Source organism: Pelobates fuscus, chromosome 5 (assembly GCF_036172605.1).
Source record: "Pelobates fuscus isolate aPelFus1 chromosome 5, aPelFus1.pri, whole genome shotgun sequence".
Classification (NCBI taxonomy): domain Eukaryota; kingdom Metazoa; phylum Chordata; class Amphibia; order Anura; family Pelobatidae; genus Pelobates; species Pelobates fuscus.
This window is the reverse complement of record NC_086321.1, coordinates 143283282-143300078: the sequence shown is the minus strand read 5'-3', so window position 1 is coordinate 143300078 and position 16797 is coordinate 143283282. Positions and strand designations below refer to the sequence as shown.

Here is a 16797-nt window from a genome sequence, read left to right as displayed (position 1 = left end):
AGGCTCTGTCAATCATAGCCAGGGCAGGTGTGGCTAGGGCTGCATAAACAGAAACAAAGTGATTTAACACCTAAATGACAGTGAATTGAGCAGTGAATTTGCAGGGGAATGATCTATACACAAACTACTTTATTTAGCTAAAGTAATTTAGGTGACTATAGTGTTCCTTTAAGGTTGCACGTTAAGTTCTCTACTGTACCCTTACGGTTTTCTGCAACTAGTAGGGTATTCCACTCCATAGTATACTCTACCAATATCCTTTCTCTTCTGTTCCCCTCACACTTTTGTGTATAACCATGCAGTCATTAATGAATAATGAACTGCGCAAGTCTAGTGTAGATTCTAGATGGCAGATACCAGTTCACAGTGCTGAGACCTGGAATGATATTCAAGTACAACTCATCATTTTCAACAGAATGTAGGCCAAGGATAGGCAACCTTCGGGACTCCAGATGTTTTGGACTACCTCTCCTATAATGTAGCATAAATGTGGAAAAGCATCAGGGTATATGTAGTCAACATTATCTGAAGTACCTTGCCCTGCTATAGGCAGTGGTGTGAGGGTTAATAATAAAGCAGGTGTGTGTCCACTATTGATTATTTTAATGTAATTTGTCTTAGTGTATTTATTTAAATCAATTTATTGACTGCGCTGACAACTATTGATTTGGGTTAAACAACTCACAAATCATTCATAAATGAATTTCTGAAACTTAAGCTACTGTAGGCACTTTTAGGGCTAATCGGGTGATTCAAAACAGCTCTGAATGCAAATGCATCCAGGAAAAGAAGAGGAAGATTTGTAAATTATGAATGATCGTATATCCAGTTAAGTACCTTCATAACGCATCTTCCATATTGCATTGATTCCTACAAATCTACCCTGAAGGCCTTGGAATATTTAAAGGTTAGTGAATAATTATGACAGTGATTAGATGAAAATAAAAAGCCATGTTGGGATCTGAAAACGCATCTGGAAATGTGTTATTTTAAATATGGGTGTATCTAAAAACAGCTTACAAGTCCTCCCCTTCAAACCAGCCTAGAAGAACTGTGGCTGTCCAATTACAGACTCCCCAAATGAGCTCAGTGAGAAGCATTGGCAACGTAGGTGCTCTGGGCACTTGTCTACCTCTTGTGTTTAAATCCACTGAGCTAAGCAACCATGACCTGTTGTCTGATTGACAACCAGGGTTAATTTAGAAATCGGACAATTCCTATTGAAGAGGAGACACTCTTCACACCTAAAGCACTTCATCAGGCTAAAAAGCTTCAAATGTTTGAAGTGTTCCTTTAATTTGATCCTTCAGTACTTAAAAACACTATAACGTTCCAAATACAAACCTGTATTCCTAATGCTAGAGTGTTTTCCAATTTATTTAGCTTTGGAGCCACTGAGTTAAACAACCCATAAGAAACAGGACCAGTTGTATGAATGACAGCTAGTGAGGTATAACAATGCTAATTTATTAAAGTGTCCATTTTCTATTGAAATCTGCACTTTTTGTAAAATTAAAAACAAAGGAAAACCTCTTCACACACAAAGCACTGCAGCAAGCTAAAGTGCTTTAGGTGTTTGGAGCATTCCATTAACACACATACAGAAAAGACCTTAAACCACAATATTAACAAATCTTACTATTGTTTACCGTCCATGGTGCATGCTTAAATGGTTACTATAATGCATCGTAACCACTCCAGCTCGCTATGATGCCAAGAGAACCCTGCCCTGGTTGCCCAGTAATGGGGCAAACCATTCAACAACAGTTTTCCCCCTTAACTAGGTCCCCACGGGCATCTCCATCCATGGACATGAGAGCATCTGCTCACCGCTCTAAGTCAGTACTGATATTCTGTGCTATGAAATTTGTACAGAATTGACATTAGCCAGCCCTGAACTCTAGCTCTGGGATGGCCACTGACACACCGAATGATGCTGCCGCATATGGAGCTACAGAGGGGTTACACTCCGGATATGCAGCATTTCACATTTTGACTGGAATGCATTATAAGTTGTCTAAACATAGCATTAATTGTGCAAACATGCTGTATGCAGAATACCAACGCTAGAAAACAAAATGGAAGTAGATTTTATAGCATTTTCATTTCTTCTTTTAAACTGCAAGTATATAACTAACATTATATTACAGTGTAATTACACAATGTGGTAAACCCTTATCCACAATTTTGCTTTCACACACGTACTTGTATCTGAGCTTGCACTTGCTGAGTCCCTGCAGCCTTCTGAGCCTGAGTTAAGGAGGTGGTTAAGAACTGAGTTTTAATAGCTGGCTGGCTGGTGTAGGTGACCTTTTGTTGCTGAGAAGCAGTTGAAACTTGAGGTGTAGTTATCTGGAGGGAAAGGTAAGGCTGAGCATTAAAAGCCCAGGGAAAAATAAGTAGACAGGAAGAGATGAACTTAGCTGCCAGTCAAACAAAGGTATATACACTGAAGCATTCCGTATCTTTATAGCATAGTGGAAAAAATTAAAGCAGGGTCAATACACAAGGTCTACCTATGGAGAAGTAAATATATGCATAGATTAAGGGTACAACGCTTATTAAATACGTGATGTTGCAATAATTATAACTAAACAACCAAGAACTTAATATGCAACCCAGGATCCAACAGTGAAGGAATTAAATAAACTACTAGATTCAATTAGAATATCATAATTATATTAATAAAACCACATAATGTGAGAGAAGCACAAATGCACACTGTGTATCTTACCTTCTGTTGTCCCAAAGTAGTCTGTGATTGAAGAGCTTTTTGCTGCTGTTGCTGCTGGGTGGTATGATGCTGTTTCAGTTTGAGCAGTGGTTGCATGTGCAATGGTTGTGCCATGACAGTTTGTCCACCTAAATAATCAAATTATATATCTACAGTCTGGTATACATACAATAAACAATATATCAAAAGAGAATATAGCCTAACTGCCCCTTCAGAAATTGTGATCAGAAACCAGCTAGATGATGAAAAGGTTAGTTCACACAGGCTGAAATGCAAATCAAATGTTTAAAAGGCTAACTCGTTCCTAAAAAAAAAATTTAAAAAAAATAGACAAATAAATAAAAACAACAAAACATACACATCCACTTTTATGGAAACAAGTCAACAGTCGTGCTCTTCATTCAGATATGAAGTGAGTAGACTGTGTGAAGCTTTTCTGATCTGTTATTGTACTATACCTGCTACTTTCTGGGGTTGGTTGATTGATACACTGATTCCTGCTACAGTAACAGGGAGTGTGGTGACTCCCCCCGAAGAGACACTGACTGCTGACATTACAGGTGGTTTTGCCAATGCAACTTGCGCAGTTTGTCCTGGCTGACCTTGGATCTGTCCCTGGGCCTGCAGCTTTTGACAGAAATTGACAGGTATTTTAGGATTTAAGTGTGCAAATGAAGCTAATCTAACAATATAGTTCTCCAGGCTTAATGCTATGTGCTTACCAGACGTGCCACCTGCAGGTTTGTCATAGTTGTTCCAGTAAGGACAGCCCCAGCACGGGATGCTGTAACGGTGGCAAGTTGCTGGGCTTGCTGTGGCTGAACCTGCATTTGTGTTGTGGTGCCAGTCAGTGTGCCTGCCTGAGCCACCTGTTGGGAAAGCTGAAGTTTCTGCTTCTGCAACTTCATTAACTGCTCCTGTTGAAACAACAAAATAAGAAAGTATTATGGTTAATGACGATTTTTCTACAATTCCCAACATTGTGTAAAAAAATAAATCTACAGAAAAGTTTGGCATGGGAGAAAAAAAGTCTCTTGTATGAGCAGACACGCACTCCCATTGGCTTAACACAGGATAAGCACATTATATGAAGTGCTTCTGCATCCCTTTTTAGATTTTGCTTTGGTCTTAACAAAAGCATGGCTTCAGAGAAAAGAACATTGACATTTACAGTTGTGTACATTAAATGCTTTTGCTAAAGAAGTCAGTTACATTAATATTATTATAGTGTACAAAGGCTAAATAATCCTTTGTCTCTTTATGAAAAATCTATACCCAAAGCACAGGTTGTGTGCGCATTCCTTTAGAAATATTCAAAAAAATTACATTCTTTAAAATGAAAGCGGTACCAATGTTCAGATATATGTTAACAAAATTATCAGAAGACCAGATATATGTTAACAAAATTATCAGAAGACCAAAGACAAGGTAGAATATATGACAACTTAATAGCAACTGTTGTAGAAAGTTTTAACCCCTTAATGACGGACGGTATTCGAGGCAGACAGGGAACACCCGATCGCGCTGTCCCTGCAGCTGTGATCGCTCTGACAGCCTGTGCTGTCACTCCTGATCCGCCTCTCTGCGCTTCCGTAGTCAGTGTGAAGTGCAGGGAGACGGATCAGTGCTGCTGATCTTCTCCCTGTTAAAAATAAAATAAATAATAAAAAAAAATATCCCACCCCCGTTTCCCCTGCTTTAATACAATTAACCCCTTCACTGCCATTTGGTCACGGACTACAGTGATCAATTGGCAGGGACTACATTTTACTGTGATCCAATTTTTTTTTATCCCCTGACGGTTAACTTATTTTTTTTCTAACCCTAAGGGCTTAAATTTATTTTTATTAATTAATTTAAATATTTTAAAATGTTATATTTAGGTAGCTGGGGTGGGTGGAAGTTAGTGGGGAATTTGCGGATAGGCTAGCTAGGGGCCAACGTTATTTTTTTTTATTATTAATAACGTTTAAGAAAAAAAAAAGTTTAAAAAATCCCACCCCCCTTTGCCCAGTAAAAAATAACCCCTTCCCTGCCAGTTGATCCCTACCTACAGCAAAGCACGTCAAACCCGCGGCCCTCGGGCTGCATGCGGCCCACAATGGACCTCCGTGCGGCCCGGCGAGCAACGAGTACATGCCTAGTGTAAAAGCAGAGTAGGCACCTGCTCGCCCCACATTGCAGGTGACTACTCTGCTTTCATTTACCCAGCCGGGGAGAGGAAGCAGGACACGGTCGGCAGCGAGTGAGCTCAGTGTTCCTGCTCCTCACTGGAGCAGTGAGGAGCAGGAACACTGAGCTCCAGATAGAAGATCCCACTCACTGATGTGAGTGTCTGCCTGGGAGTGTGTGTCTGTCTGTCTGTCTGGGAGAGTGTGTGTGTGTGTCTGTCTGGGAGAGTGTGTGTGTGTGTCTGTCTGGGAGAGTGTGTGTGTGTGTCTGTCTGGGAGAGTGTGTGTGTGTGTGTCTGTCTGGGAGAGAGAGTGAGTGTGTGTGTGTGTCTGTCTGGGAGAGAGAGTGAGTGTGTGTGTGTGTGTGTGTGTGTGTGTGTGTGTCTGTCTGGGAGAGAGAGTGAGTGTGTGTGTCTGTCTGGGAGAGAGAGTGAGTGTGTGTGTCTGTCTGGGAGAGAGAGTGAGTGTGTGTGTGTGTGTGTGTCTGTCTGGGAGAGAGAGTGAGTGTGTGTGTGTGTGTCTGTCTGGGAGAGAGAGTGAGTGTGTGTGTGTGTGTCTGTCTGGGAGAGAGAGTGAGTGTGTGTGTGTGTGTGTCTGTCTGGGAGAGAGAGTGAGTGTGTGTGTGTCTGTCTGGGAGAGAGAGTGAGTGTGTGTGTGTGTGTGTGTGTCTGTCTGGGAGAGAGAGTGAGTGTGTGTGTGTGTGTGTGTGTCTGTCTGGGAGAGAGAGTGAGTGTGTGTGTGTGTGTCTGTCTGGGAGAGAGAGTGAGTGTGTGTGTGTGTGTCTGTCTGGGAGAGAGAGTGAGTGTGTGTGTGTGTGTCTGTCTGGGAGAGAGAGTGAGTGTGTGTGTGTGTGTGTCTGTCTGGGAGAGAGAGTGAGTGTGTGTGTGTGTGTGTCTGTCTGGGAGAGAGAGTGAGTGTGTGTGTGTGTGTGTCTGTCTGGGAGAGTGAGTGTGTGTGTGTGTGTGTGTGTGTGTCTGTCTGGGAGAGAGAGTGAGTGTGTGTGTGTGTGTGTGTGTCTGTCTGGGAGAGAGAGTGTGTGTGTGTCTGTCTGGGAGAGAGAGTGTGTGTGTGTCTGTCTGGGAGAGAGAGTGTGTGTGTGTCTGTCTGGGAGAGAGAGTGTGTGTGTGTCTGTCTGGGAGAGAGTGTGTCTGTCTGGGAGAGTGTGTGTCTGTCTGGGAGAGTGTGTGTCTGTCTGGGAGAGTGTGTGTCTGTCTGGGAGAGTGTGTGTCTGTCTGGGAGAGAGTGTGTCTGTCTGGGAGAGAGTGTGTCTGTCTGGGAGAGTGTGTGTCTGTCTGGGAGAGTGTGTGTCTGTCTGGGAGAGTGTGTGTCTGTCTGGGAGAGTGTGTGTCTGTCTGGGAGAGTGTGTGTCTGTCTGGGAGAGTGTGTGTCTGTCTGGGAGAGAGTGTGTCTGTCTGGGAGAGAGTGTGTCTGTCTGGGAGAGAGTGTGTCTGTCTGGGAGAGAGTGTGTCTGTCTGGGAGAGTGTGTGTCTGTCTGGGAGAGTGTGTGTCTGTCTGGGAGAGTGTGTGTCTGTCTGGGAGAGTGTGTGTCTGTCTGGGAGAGTGTGTGTCTGTCTGGGAGAGTGTGTGTCTGTCTGGGAGAGTGTGTGTCTGTCTGGGAGAGTGTGTGTCTGTCTGGGAGAGTGTGTGTGTGTCTGTCTGGGAGAGTGTGTGTGTGTCTGTCTGGGAGAGCGTGTGTGTGTCTGTCTGGGAGAGCGTGTGTGTGTCTGTCTGGGAGAGCGTGTGTGTGTCTGTCTGGGAGAGCGTGTGTGTGTCTGTCTGGGAGAGCGTGTGTGTGTCTGTCTGGGAGAGCGTGTGTGTGTCTGTCTGGGAGAGCGTGTGTGTGTCTGTCTGGGAGAGTGTGTGTGTCTGTCTGGGAGAGTGTGTGTGTCTGTCTGGGAGAGTGTGTGTGTCTGTCTGGGAGAGTGTGTGTGTCTGTCTGGGAGAGTGTGTGTGTCTGTCTGGGAGAGTGTGTGTGTCTGTCTGGGAGAGTGTGTGTGTCTGTCTGGGAGAGTGTGTGTGTCTGTCTGGGAGAGTGTGTGTGTGTCTGTCTGGGAGAGTGTGTGTGTGTGTCTGTCAGGGAGAGTGTGTGTGTGTGTGTCTGTCAGGGAGAGTGTGTGTGTCTGTCTGGGAGAGTGTGTGTGTGTCTGTCTGTCAGGGAGAGCGTGTGTGTGTCTGTCAGGGAGAGCGTGTGTGTGTCTGTCAGGGAGAGCGTGTGTGTGTCTGTCAGGGAGAGCGTGTGTGTGTCTGTCAGGGAGAGCGTGTGTGTGTCTGTCAGGGGGAGTGTGTGTGTATATGGGGGAACTGGGATTTAGTAGAGGGGGGTGCGGTATAAAAATAAACCTACGTTTCTATGAAAATCTAAGTAGTTTTTTTTTTTTTGCGGCACACATAAACTTAACCTTTGTTTATGTGGCCCGTGCTAAAATTTGAGTTTGACATGCTTGACCTACAGTGATCAAAATACAGATCACAGTATTATACTGTGATCTGATTTTTATTTATTTTTTAACCCCTGAGGGTTAACTTATTTTTTTTTTAACCCTCATGGGTTCAATTTATTTAATTTATTAATTTAAATATTTTAAAAATTATATATTTTGCTAGCTGGGGTGGGTGGAAGTTATGGGAAATTGGGGAATTTACTGTTAGTGCTGCTTACCGCTAGTTAGGTGTTAACGGTAAAAAAAAAAAAAAACGTTTATAAACATTTTAAAAGTGTAAAAAAGTTTTAAGAAAGTTTTAAAAATGGAATAAGTAAAAAAAAAATTAAGTTTAAAAACGAGTTTTCAAAAGTACAAAAAGTTTTAAAAAGTAAAAAAAATACATTAAAAAATGGTCATTACCACTACACCTGGAACAAACTAGAGAAAAAATGACCCCACGCTAAGTTTCAAAATATGCCTTTTGAATTACCGCAGGGTGAATTCTTTAATAAATAGTATGTGTTTGTGAGGAAGTTTGAATAACCAAGCAGCTAAACTCCGAAATGAAACATGGACACAGCGTAAAAAAATCAAAGTTGAAAAAGGCTGGAATGGATGTGTCTCAAATGTGGCCCTTCAATGTCCACATATACCTGGCAAAGGTACATACGGGGGGGGGGGGGTATTGCTGTACTCAGATGACATAGCTGAGTAACATATGAAGTATTATACAGTCGTAGCACACATAAAGGTTTGCAAAATATACTGTGCAACTCACTTTGTGTGTCAAAAAAGTCAGAGAAAATGTGTATTACCACTACACTTGGTACAAGCTAGCGGAAAAATGATCCCATGCCAAGGTTCAAAATATGCCTTTTGAAATACCCTAAGATGTCTTCTTTAAGAAATGGTATGCCTTTATGGTGTTGTTGGAATATGTAGATTGCTCAAGTGCTCCAAATTGGGACACGAACGCATCAAAACCCTCCATGAAAATTTGCACTTAAAAACCTGAACTTGTCACGTCTTTTTTACAGCACTGTAACTTCACAAAATAGTGTCTAGGTCATACATTGGGCATATTGTTTTACTAAGAACATGTAACTGAGCATAATCTGGGGGTTTTATGACGGTGGTACATATCAAGTGTAAGAAATACTCAGCAAAAACGCAACGTATATGTAAAAAAAAAATTTTTTCCCAACATTGACATAAATTGGTGAAAAAATGCTGGCAAGTTGAGGCACAATATACGCCATATAAGATACCCTGGGGTGTCTGCTTTATCAAATGAAAGCCCTTTGTGGGTTTTTTTTAACAGTCACACTGCTATAATACCCTAAAATGAGACATAGGCCCGTCAAATCCATCTACAAAAATTCTAACTATAGAAACTGAAATAGCCTTGTCTCTTATATGGCGTTGTAGCTTTACAGGATAGTGCCAAAGGCATACAATGGGGGTATCGTTACACTCAGTAGATGTAACTGAACACAATATGGGGTTCTGTGCAGGAATAGCACACATCAGCTTTACGAAATACACATTACAAAAATCTTGTAATATGTGTATATGCCAAAATGGAGGAAAAACACAATTTTACTCCAATATTTAGCAGAGATTGGCGATGAAATGGCTACATAAAAAGTGTCAAACTAACCTTCGGTAAATAGCCTGTGATGTCTACTTTATATAAATATATACTTTGTGTGGCAATTATTTTTTCTGCGATGGCTACTAAACCTACAAGACAAAAATACCAACTTCTAAAATTGTTTCACATTGAAATTTTATTTTAGTACTTGTATTTTGTGACATGTAACTTTCAAAATAAGCTGAAATCCTATACATACATTATTATTGCCAAAACTGTGTATTTTTTTTTTTTTTTTATTTGTTTTGGTTTTGTTTCCCATTTTATTATAATTAATGAGAATGTATCTATGTATATGTGACATCAAATTAAAGCCCTGTTTGCCCTCTCAAAAAAGGTATATATGTGTTGGCGCAATAAATTGCAGAGATGCAAATTGCGTTTGAACACAAACAGCAAAAAATTCAAAAATGGCTTGTGTCCTTAATGGTAAGACTAGCTTTTGAAGCTGTGCCCTTAAGGGGTTAATTCACATAGGCACTTATGTTTATAAGTCTGCAAAAGCAAATAGAAAAGGCATCATCTTTTATACAATATGCATCAAATACCAATGGCACTTTAGCATACAGAAATCTTTGTGTGTGAAAAATATATGTCCTCCGTGTCTTATTTTAGAAAAAGTGCAGATTTCAACAGAAACTGACACTTGATAGAATAACTTTTGTACACCCACTAGCGGTCAATTAGACAACTAGTACTGTTACTTCTGGTTTGTTTAGCTCAGTGAATCTAACCATAATAGGCAGGCAATTGCAAATCCTGCCTTCCAAGTACTTCTCAATTACAGGGAAACTCCAGTGCCAGAAAAACGATCCGTTTTTCTGGCACTGGAGGGTCCCTCTCCCTCCCACCCACCAATCCCCGGTTACTGAAGGGGTGAAAACCCCTTCAGTGACTTACCTGGGACAGCGGCGATGTCCCTCGCCGCTGTCTCCGCCTCCGCGACGCTCCTCCTAGTGATTACGTCGGCCGGTGGGCGAGACTAATCTCGCTCACCGGCCGAGGAGACCTAATGCGCATGCGCGGAAATTCCACGCATGCGCATTACGTCTCCCCATAGGAAAGCATTGAAAAATCATTTCAATGCTTTCATATGGGGTTTTGAGCGACGCTGGAGGTCCTCACACAGCGTGAAGACGTCCAGCGACGCTCTAGCACAGGAAACCTGTGCTAGAACCCAGGAAGTGACCTCTAGTGGCTGTCTACTAGACAGCCACTAGAGGTGGAGTTAACCCTGCAAAGTAAATATTGCAGTTTATGAAAAACTGCAATAATTACAGTTGCAGGGTTAAGGGTAGTGGGAGTTGGCACCCAGACCACTCCAATGAGCAGAAGTGGTCTGGGTGCCTGGAGTGTCCCTTTAACTGTATTAGGACATCTGTGATTGGACAGCCATAGAAGAATGGGAGGGCTTGCAAAGGTGGCAGAAAGAGATAGTTCATGCAAGGCGTTTTTTAAATATAGCTTAATGAAAAAATGCATATTTTTCTTATTAAAGGGCATTTGTTTTCGTATTGTTTAATCATATGTTTACAGCTAGAAGCACTAAGTATATACCAACAGTTCTGCCTTCAAGCTTACCAACTAAATAAGAAAGGTGATGGTAATGATACAACACAGTACTTACTGACTTTGATAATGTGTTGCTATTATAAACAGAAAACAAAATGCATAAACCTAGTGGTTCATTAATCCGTGCATTATTACTCACTGGAGATATCTTTGCAACAGTCTTTATCTGTCCTGGAGATTGTGCTTGAGCCTGGATCTGTGGAACTGTGACCTGCCCTTGTTGTCGTAAAAGCTGAAACTGACCTGGTGTTATTTTACCGGCCAGCTGGACCCCAGCAGTGGTCGCTAGAGGAAAGAGTACAGAAAGAGAAGGGAGAAAAAGGAATATGATTATATAGGGGAGTGGGTTGGGAGAGACAATGTTAATTAAAATTAGAAGCTATGTAATTGACCAAACAATTACATTAAAGAGTATTCTATTTAAAATGCCGCAAAGTCAAAATTCAAGCTATCTTACCTGTAGTCACCTGTGTTACTATGGCTCTGGCTTGGGACTGCACAGTAGTGAGATTGGTAGAAACCACTGTACCTCCAGTTACAGGAGTCACTGCTCGAACCCCTTGACCAGTAGCTATAGTGACCATCTCTGTAGGCACAGTGGCTGTTGTGGCCACTGTCCTCTGCTGCCCCATTTGAGCAGTAGTCACAGCCTGGCAAGGAAATGATAGCTTTATAAGCAAAAAACAAAAAACAAAGAAACATAAATATACAACTGCCCCTATAACTAGGGGAACAAAATATATTATAAATATTGAAGAAGAATAACGTTATGGCATGGTGTGTAACTCACGGTCCAGTTTCATGACTTTTCCCACCTTTACAATAACATCTGGACACAATATCTGACTCAACTCACTTTACCTTGATTAGAGAAGTAAACAGCTGGTGGGATTCTCGTTCTGCTGCCCCCCACCACCCTTTCTGGAGATCTGGTTTCTTTTCTCTTTTTAACCCCTTAAGGACACATGACGGAAATATTCCATCATGATTCCCTTTTATTCCAGAAGTTGTGTCCTTAAGGGGTTAATGGGTATTAATGGGACAGGGTACAGTATTTTCAAATATATGTACTGAAGATACTGTGTTTTAACCATTTGTAGACTAAGATGTTAGACAGATTAGTTTGTATTTTTTAATACTAACATATATGTTGGTAATCGCCAGTTTTTAGAATTTAAACCAGAAATTTCAAAGATCATGAGAACCCCAAAAAATACCTTAATGAGTTGATGAGTAATTTTAACCAATTCCTACAACTCTGGCCTCAATTTATGATTTAAAGGAACACTATATTCCTGTATTCCTTGCCCTATAGTGTAAAACTATTTTTTTTATTTTGCACATATTAAATACACACACACACACACACACATTTTATATATATATATATATATATACACACACACACACACACATTTTGATAATACAAGTTTAAAAGTTTATCCAAAAATATTAAATCATATAAATAGCTGAACAAAAAATATATCGAAGCATAATATAGGACTGGCAATTGGTTAGGTTCTGCACTACTTACTGAAACTGTACCGCTCACCACTGGAGTCACAACACGCTTGTTAATAGGCTGAAATGTGGCAGGCGATACACCCGATACTGTGTTCACAATCACATTTCCACTGACTGTTCCTGGCAAGGAAAACAAATTTATATTCTGTGCAGGTAAGCAGGACATGTCACACATGTAATGATCAGATTACAGTATTTAAATTCACATTTATTTGCAATAAAATAATAGACCGCATTTGGTTTTCAATTTTTAATTTCTATTTTGGCAGACAACTTTTATTTTTGTCTCACTAGCAAAAAAATAATAAAAAACAATATAATAAATAAAAAATAAAAACCTGCCTAGTTCCTCTGGTAAAACCATCCAGGCTAATATATTTCAAATGTTTTAATTATCTAAAACATCAGTATCAGTGCTTATTATCATGTCGTACAACCCAGAAATCTACTACGGTCTGATGGACTGAGGAGAACTAATCACTTTTCTTTATTAATAAAGACAAACGCATTAAAATGAAATGTATGTATTTCTGGACAACTAAAAATGCTAGCTTATTTTTTTTATCAATTTAATATTTATAGCTGTACATGGAGATGCAAAAAGGCTTTTGCTGTGCATTGCTACACGAAGAGTAAAAATAAAAAAATGTTTTGATAATGCATACAGCTCAAAATTGTCTCTGGTATCTCAGTGAAGTGGGATGCAGAAAACAAGCATTATGGAAAGCTAGTCCCTAAATCAGGTCAGCCAATTCCAAACAGTTAACCACAAATGTTACTGTCTCTCCATTGCATAAGCAAAGCACATGTATTACGCATATAATTTAATTAAAAAGTGTGTTGAACAAAAAAAAGGAATTCAATTTTTTGCCATGTTCATAACATATCTTACCAGTAGCTATAGTGGTTCCTGGTACAGCAGCCTTTATCGTTCCAGTCTGTTAATCAAAGAGTAATCACATCAGTGACATGGAGAAATTTAAAGCACACCAAAATAAGACATTGTAGACAACTATTTAAACAAAAAAAAATATTCAAAGATATAATGTTGAAACACACACAAAATTTTAGGGGGAAAACATTTAATCAATTAAAGGACCACTATAGTGCCAGGAAAACAAACTCGTTTTTTTGGCACGATAGTGCACTGAGGGCGCCCCCACCCTCAGGGCCCCCTCCCGCCGGGTTTTAGGGATGGAAGGGGTTAAATTTACCTCTTTTTCCAGCGCCGGGCGGGGAACTCTCCTCCATATCGCCGTCATCGGCTGAATGCGCATGCGCAGCAGGAGCCGCGCGCGCATTCAACCAGTCCATAGGAAAGCATTCTTAATGCTTTCCTATGGACGATGGAGTCTTCTCACTATGAAAATCACAGTGAGAAGCGCGGAAGCGCCTCTAGCGGCTGTCAATGAGACAGCCACTAGAGGCTAGCTTAACCCTATTATAAACATAGCAGTTTCTCTGAAACTGCTATGTTTATAGAAGAAAGGGTTAATCCTAGCTGGACCTAGCACCAAAAAATACAAACAAATAAAATTGACAAAATACAAACAAATAAATTTAACACACACAATTTGACAAATGCAGAGAAAAAAGCACTTAAAGAATTACAAGACGACAATGATATTGTAATAAAGCCAGCAGACAAAGGAGGTGGCCTGGTTATTTTATCAAGCACTATGTATATAGAAGAAGCGCATAGACAACTTAATGACACTGCTGTCTATGAAAAACTCACATCAGACCCTACACGACTATCAAAAATATTTTATGTGATTTTTTAAATAGAGGACAGGCTCAAGACATCATAACTAAGCATGAGTTCAATTTTTTAAACAAAAAATTTCCAATTATCCCAGTTATTTATTTTCTCCCCAAAATACACAAAAACATAAATAAACCCCCAGGGAGACCAATAGTATCGGGTATAGGTTCTGTCCTTTGCAATCTTTCTCAATACATAGATACTCTCCTTCAACCTGCTGTTAAACAAATGAAATCCTATTTGCAAGATTCTATGTCTCTTTTAAACTTTTTAAGTCATTTTAAATGGGACCCTAATTTTATTTTAGCCACTTGTGATGTGCAATCGTTATATACAATCATACCACACAATATAGGATGTCAAGCGATAAAAAACATTCTAACAAAAGAAAAAAGGATCTCTGAAATACAAATAGATTTTATACTAGATGGTATAAATATTATTTTAAAAAACAACTATTTTTGGTTCCTCGATTCGTTTTATCTCCAAAAAAGAGGGAGCGCTATGGGTACCAGGTTTGCCCCTAGCTATGCCAATTTATTTATGGCAGACTGGGAGTCCACAGCTATATACGATGGAGACAAGCTAAGGGCAAACCTGGTCTCATATTTTAGATATATTGATGACCTTTTTTTTATTTGGAATGGATCCGAAGATAGTCTTATTTCTTTTATTCATGATCTTAACAAAAACGATAGAGGCATAATTTTATCTCATGAATTTAGCAAAGTACAAATTAACTTTTTAGATTTAAATATATTTGTTAAAAACGGGCAGATCCATACGAAAACTTTTTTCAAAAAAGTCTGCGTAAATACAGCAATTGATAGAAACAGCTGCCATTACAAACCCTGGTTTGACAGTGCTCCTAGAAGCCAATTTTTACGGCTACGTAGAAACTGTACTGAATTAGATGATTTTTTTAATGAGCAAGCAAATATTTTAAAAGACAAATTTATCGAAAAAAATTACTCAGAGACCGATTTATTAGAAAATATTAATATGATCAAACACAAAAACAGGAGTGAACTTTTAACATATAAAACAAAAAATACAAACGAATCTATATCCCTCCCTATAACTTTTAACTACAATAACAAAAGCAGTGAAGTTAAAAAAATCATTAAAAAACACTGGCATATTTTGAAACAAGACGACAAACTTAACAAAATTATTCCCGATAAACCAAATATAGTTTTTAGAGGAGCTCCTAATTTTAGATCGATTTTAACTACAAATTTTACCAAAACTATTGCACATAAAAATCCTGTATCTTTCTTTCCGCAAACTAAAGGGTTCTACAAATGTAAAACATGCATTGTATGCAAAACCACAGATTCCACATTTGCATCTAAGGTGACTCAATTTGCTTCTAATAGGACTAACACTGTGTATAATATCAAAGAGTTTATTACCTGTAATACCAAAAATGTAATTTATTTGCTCGAATGCCCATGTGGCTTCCAGTACGTTGGAATGACCACAAGGTGTCTAAAAATCAGGTTGAGCGAACATTGTAGAAACATTAAAAATGGATACTTAAATCATACAGTATCCAAACATTTTATCAACCATAACAAAGACCCTAAATTGTTAAAATGTATGGGTATAAAAAAATGCACTTTACCCTGGAGAGGGGGAGATATTAAAAATGTCCTAGGAAGAACAGAAATGGAGTGGGTCTATAAGTTACAGACCCTCTCACCTCATGGTCTAAATGCAGACTTTGATCTGCATAATTTTTTATGAAAATGATTATACTGTTTTACTATTATTATTATTATCCCCACTATTTTTAATAACAGCTGGTCATATTATTATTATTTTTATCATTCATTTTATTAATATTATTATTATTTTTATTATTTTCACCATAAGTTTTATTATTTTCACCATAAGTTTTATAATCATGTTATTTATGTCTATATTCATGGTATTATGTGCTCTTCATAAACTTACTGACAATGTTTATATGTCCTCTTTAGTGAGGCAATAACTCTTTCTCCCCTTGCCTCACTATATTCCCACTCTGAAGGCTATTTTCGCCGTCAAGTATTTTGATCCTCATGGGCAACCGTACTGTGCCCTTGTGGGAGCAGCTCGCTGTTAATACCCTAAGCGAGCTGCTTCCCGGTCTCCGCCCCCCAGTGCGTGCGCACACCTGACCGGCACTACTACAAGCCCCATGGGGCTTAGCTTCCCAGCAATGCCGGCGGGGTGAAGTTTCACGGGGAGGGGCTTATACCTCTCTCAGCCCGCGCACCGCGCCCACGTACTACATTTCCCAGACACCCAAAGTCCGGTCATGTGACATAAGTTCAGCAATTTTATTATGTGTTATAAGTTTCGTTTTTTACATTATTGTGTTCCAATGTGTCTATAACATTAATAACCATTCATATGTACTTTTGGTTTCAACTTATTAAGTGTGTAACAGTGTTTTAATTCAAGTGTTTTTTTGATTGGCTAATCATTTTTTGGCGCCAATTTTAAACATTTACATTGTCCTATATATATTGTATCTTGCCAGGTATAATGCTATATTACCATTTTGATAAAGCCTGTTTAGGTGAAACGCGTCAATGGTTTTACATTGTGTATTTTAAAAATAAAAGTGATTTTGGTTACCCTTTTTATAGGACCAACTCCTACTTTATTTTATCTGATATACTATTTTATTATTCCTGGCATTTTTATATATATTTTTTATATATATTTCTTATATTTTATATATATTTTTTACCATTTATATTTCCTTTTTTATTTTATTTTATCTTATTATTTTTTACCTTTCACACTCGGATCCTGAGCCAAAGAAATCCTAGGTGGGGATTATTCCACCAGCGCCTTACTAATAGAGCAGTATTTCCTGCTCTATACTTGTAAGTATATTTTATTTATTGTTATTCTACATACTTTTCCTACTGAGAGCACTATTGTTGTTTTCCATACAT

At 39.2% G+C, this 16797-nt stretch overlaps 1 protein-coding gene across 6 annotated transcripts in view; it reads right to left on the bottom strand.

Moving 5' to 3' along the window:
- The window catches only part of LOC134610961 (E1A-binding protein p400-like), an 83464-nt gene that overhangs the window by 3606 nt on the left and 63061 nt on the right, over positions 1-16797 (bottom strand). For 3 of the 6 annotated variants that reach the window (XM_063454374.1, XM_063454375.1, XM_063454380.1), the window contains exons 43-50: positions 12971-13016; positions 12089-12198; positions 11012-11222; positions 10694-10839; positions 3457-3651; positions 3193-3361; positions 2735-2862; positions 2206-2370 (exon numbers count right to left, since the gene is read on the bottom strand). In XM_063454374.1, the coding sequence (XP_063310444.1) occupies positions 2206-2370; positions 2735-2862; positions 3193-3361; positions 3457-3651; positions 10694-10839; positions 11012-11222; positions 12089-12198; positions 12971-13016 (1170 nt within the window). The remainder of the gene's footprint in view (positions 1-2205; positions 2371-2734; positions 2863-3192; positions 3362-3456; positions 3652-10693; positions 10840-11011; positions 11223-12088; positions 12199-12970; positions 13017-16797) is intronic. The other 3 variants (XM_063454379.1, XM_063454378.1, XM_063454377.1) reach the window with 3 other exon arrangements.